The 4299-nt window shown below is 40.3% G+C and overlaps 1 protein-coding gene across 2 annotated transcripts; it reads left to right on the top strand.

Annotated features, from left to right (window-relative positions):
* The first annotated feature begins 221 nt into the window (after positions 1 to 221).
* tcf23 (transcription factor 23) lies at positions 222 to 3902 on the top strand. Of its 2 annotated transcripts, none has more exons than XM_030721135.1 (4): positions 222 to 412; positions 1240 to 1395; positions 1519 to 1683; positions 2695 to 3900. In XM_030721135.1, exons 1-4 carry the CDS (start codon positions 245 to 247, stop codon positions 2821 to 2823), a joined length of 618 nt encoding a protein of 205 aa, XP_030576995.1. In that variant the 5' UTR covers positions 222 to 244; the 3' UTR covers positions 2824 to 3900. The 2 variants fall into 2 exon arrangements, with proteins under 2 accessions (XP_030576995.1, XP_030576996.1); XM_030721136.1 differs by having other exon boundaries at positions 228 to 412; positions 1243 to 1395; positions 2695 to 3902.
* The last annotated feature ends 397 nt before the right edge of the window (positions 3903 to 4299 follow it).

The following is a 4299-nucleotide window of genomic DNA, read 5'->3' as shown; positions in this document are numbered from 1 at the left end:
GTTCTTCACTCAGTTATGTTTTCTATCCAGATTTAACTTCAAAGATGTGCTCACGGTAGATGAAGAGATGACCTCAGACTCTGTGTTTTGTTGCGGGTTCAGCAGAGTACCTAGAAAAAGAAAGTAACTCTCACAACAATATCCAGCGCTGGAAAATAAAGCTTCATCCAGCCAAAGAAAACAGACTGAATGACCGTAATTTAAGTTCTTACGACTTAAAGGGAATCTGCTGCAGCACCCACCCATGGCAGTGAATCCTCTGGAAGGTCTCATGTCGGTTGCAGAGAACCACCAGCTGGTTTGTTGCTCCACAGCTGAGCCACAGAGCCGGCAGCCTCTTGCGGCCGAGAGCCCAGCCTCCCTGCACGGACACAAGCAGAGCGCACGCAGCGGTCGGGAGCCCAAGAAATGGGTGAGTGTGAAGCAATGGTCCAGTTTTTTTTTTTTTTTTTTCTTTTCTTCACCTACTTAAACTCACGCGTGACTCTGATTTATGCAGACAAATAATGCAATGTAGTGATTGATCATTTTCAGCAACTGAGACTGCAAAACCTTTCTTACACGATATGAAGAATTTCTTGAAAGCATCTATAAAATGTGTTTTGTTTTATTAAAAGTAGTCAAATGGAGTCGATATTTCTTGACAGACTGGTGCAGGCTGATACAGTGTTAGATTGTAATAATGTGTTTTTCCAGAGCAATGTGTGCAGGATGGAGAACTCTTCCATCTTTTATCTTCCATGGTTTGGTTTAATAACTTTACATTAATGGTAGAGACATGGAAACATCACCAAGAAACTGGGTTATCTTAACAAAAGCCTAGTACCTATAGAAGAGAACGTGTCCTCTGCTGTTGGCATTTAAAAAATTCCAGAACAAAGTGTAACTGGTTCTTATGTTCATGCCGACCACATTTCATGAAATTCAGGTTGGTAGTTGTTGCATAATGTTGTTGAGCAGCAGCAGCGATGGTGTGTTGATGTGCGCTGATAAAATCATGCAGGTCGACTTGTTTTCTTGTCTGTTGATGCAGAACTTAACTTTAAACACGCTGCTGCTCTTTTCATGTCAGAATTGTGCTGTAAAATATTGGTGGTAGTACTTCTGGATTCAGATGTTTAAAAAAAAAACTTTTTTTTTTTTTTTTAAAAAACATTTGAAGCCTTTTTTTTTATACTACCGGTAGATATTCAGTTTAATGTCAGTAGAAATGTCAGATTCTTAGCTTGTTCTTCGCAGCAGGTACAATCAGTGTGCGGGTCCAGGTCGAACTCTGGTTCTGGTTGTGGGTCTGTGGTCCTGAGCAGGGCGCTGAGGAGTCAGCAATCCCCAGAAAACGCAGCTCGAGAGAGGAGCCGAGTACGCAACCTGCGGCAGGCCTTCCACACTCTGCAGGTATGCGGGACACACAGATGTTAGTTTCTGTTGACTTGACTCAGAACACGAGTCGTTCCATCTCTTGTACACTCATTGCCCATTTTGTACAGAGTTGAAGGAAAGGCTCTGTCCTCTTTGCAGGCAGCTCTACCTTCAGTCCCACCTGACACCAAGCTCTCCAAGCTGGATGTTCTGATTCTGGCTACTAACTACATAGCTTACCTGACAGAGACCCTGGACCAAGGAGGGACACTAACTGAGCAAACACTGCCCTCAAGGCCAGGTGGATACCTGCATCCTGTTAAGGTAAGGAGCTGACAGCTTACTGCGAGCCATGGTATGCGTTATCTATGTAGTCGCCTCAAGGTGCTTTTATATTGTAAGATAAAGACCCAACAATGATTACAGACTCTTACTGACATGCATGATACAACCTGTTTAATAATTATATAGACTTTTATCAACAAGTCAAATTTGTACTTTGGCCCTCTGGAATCACTGATCTGTTCATAGTGTTTGCACAAAACACCACCATAAGTGCATTAAATAACATGCCAATGTAAGCTAGGCCTCAGTCCATAAAACTAATATTGCATTTAAACCATCAGTTGATAAACATAAAACTGCAAATGTTACATGGAGGTTATATTCTCTGTATTTGTCTATAAAAGTTTGAGAAGTTTGCTGCTCTGCGGCATTCAGGTTCAGTTTTATTTATATGGCACCAAATCACAACTCAAAGACCTTAACAGCACAGCTTTAGTACTAGTTTCCAATGTTTTATACAAAGTTAGCTTTCATCTGAAAAGCATAAAATATTTTAACATCCTCACATACACATACACTACGATCCAGCTGGAAGTTCACTTGATGCGTTTATTTTTTATTTATTTATTTATTTATTTTTACCAGTCCCCACACAACAAGTATGGTTTGGTGTGTGGGGACTGGGAAAATAAAATAACTGAGATTATTCACCAGTAGAAAACATTCAAGACAGCTGTCAGTCTTCTCTGGAGTCCCAAATTCACCCCAAGCTCAGAGAAACTGCAACAAACCCAAGAGCTCCATGTCAGTCTGCACAGGCCTCAGTGAGCATGTTAAATGTTAAAGTTGGTGACGGTACGATTAGAAAAAGACAAGCATGTTTGTTTTATCTCACTGTGAGTGTAATGAGCTGGTTCCACTTTACATTTTGCAGAATGTGCCGTGACAATGACATAAGTGCTTAGAGTAAAATTCAAGCATAGTGTTACAGAATCCTAATGGATGCCTGATCAGAGTTGATCTAATTTCTGTTACTGTCTCTCTCCTCAGAAATGGCCCATGCGCTCCCTGCTCTACTGTGGGAGTGTGGGAGAGCTGCTGTCAGCCAGTCACATGCCTCCACCTGGACAGGACGGGACACACCCAATGAGTCCTGCCTCACAAGGAGACAAAGAGTGAAATAGATTAGATGTCACTTTCACCCTGTGTCTTATCACCAGCTGGTTAATTAATGTGCAGTAATTGGTAACTTTGAGCAGTACTTTTAAAGTATGTGATACATTGTTGCTGATACATACTTAAAGAAAAGCAAAGGAAGGAAAGCAAGACAAATGTTTTGAAGATGTTAAAGATGAAAAAATGTGTCATTTTATTTGATCTGAATATGAAGGCTGGAACCATCAGCTACAATGAAAGTTGCCATTTTTAACTTCTGGTGTTTTTGGGGGTTTTTTTCTTAAATTTAAATGTCTCTTAAAGAAAAAAAAATGTTTCTTTGTGCAAAAATCCTTTTTTTTTTCTTGAATATCAAAGTGTGCGTGTGTGTGCGTGCGTGTGCGTGTGTGTGCGTGCGTGCGTGCGTGCGTGTGTGTGTGTGTGTGTGTGTGTGGAGCCCAAACAGGTTCACATTTACTCTTGTTGAGACTGTTTCATCCTTATCTAAGCAGAAGACAGCAGATTGATCAGGAACTGATTTAATACCAGGAAATAAAACGGCTGCTTGTTTAATCAAAGAATCACTACATGGAGGAACAGTGTGTAACTCAGTGTGTAACTCTATTATCTTAATTATAAATGTTGTACAGCGTTTTTCAGATGTTAATTTCACAGTGTGGAAGAGTTTGGCCACCTGTGTGCTTTCGTTTAAATAAATAAACAATAGGTTTGTGAGGTTTTCTTTCTTCATTATGTGGATTTTAGTGTGTGTGTGTGTGTGTGTGTGTGTGTGTGGAGGAGTAAAGAGGATGGACAGCTGTGAGGGAGGGATTGTTGTGGGAACACGGCAGCTATCTGACCACTTAGTTTTCATTACAGCTATGCCACAGAATGTAACCTTTTCCTTTCACTTAAACACCGACTACAGTAAACGCTCGTACAGGTTTGTTATGGTTTAACACTTCCTATATATTTCATCCCATCCGAGCTCAACCTACCCCACGTGAGCTCCTTGTAATAAAAGCATTTAAAAAAAACAGATTGTAATTAGAAGGATTTGATATTTTTTTTCATTTGGTGTGGGGAAGTGATTAGTGTGACCATAGACAGCAGCAAAATGTGTTTTTTAAAAAAAGGTAATAAACCTGATTTAATTGCATTTGTGGGAAATTTAATCAGGCTTATTGTGCGCGCGCGTGTGTGTGTGTGTGTGTCAGAGTTAGATTTCTCCCAATGAATGGCATAGATGTAAGCTTTTCATGAATTTTACCAATTATGAGTGTTAATAAATAAGCTTATCTAAGTTAATCTGTTGCATATTTTTCAGCTTTTGCTTTCAGTTCCAGATTTGTTTACTCTGGAGTAGCTCTTAGAGTTGTTTTTGAGCATGCAGAGGGACTTAAAAGTAACGTAAAGTGAATAAAAAAGCAGCCCAAACAGAGAAACCTAGACTTTCCTCTCGTCAGCCACCTCCTCCAGCTTATCCAGGGGAACACTGAG

This window comes from Archocentrus centrarchus, chromosome 24 (assembly GCF_007364275.1).
Source record: "Archocentrus centrarchus isolate MPI-CPG fArcCen1 chromosome 24, fArcCen1, whole genome shotgun sequence".
NCBI classification, from domain to species: Eukaryota; Metazoa; Chordata; class Actinopteri; order Cichliformes; family Cichlidae; genus Archocentrus; species Archocentrus centrarchus.
This window is presented reverse-complemented; position numbering and strand designations above follow the sequence as displayed.

Excerpts from the sequence above, each read along its gene's own strand:
- tcf23 (XM_030721135.1), top strand. The coding sequence starts at position 245 with ATGGCAGTGAATCCTCTGGAAGGTCTCATGTCGGTTGCAGAGAACCAC. Across the intron at positions 1,396-1,518 it reads AGGCCTTCCACACTCTGCAG|GCAGCTCTACCTTCAGTCCC; the intron begins GTATGCGGGACA and ends TCCTCTTTGCAG. Across the intron at positions 1,684-2,694 it reads GATACCTGCATCCTGTTAAG|AAATGGCCCATGCGCTCCCT; the intron begins GTAAGGAGCTGA and ends CTCTCTCCTCAG.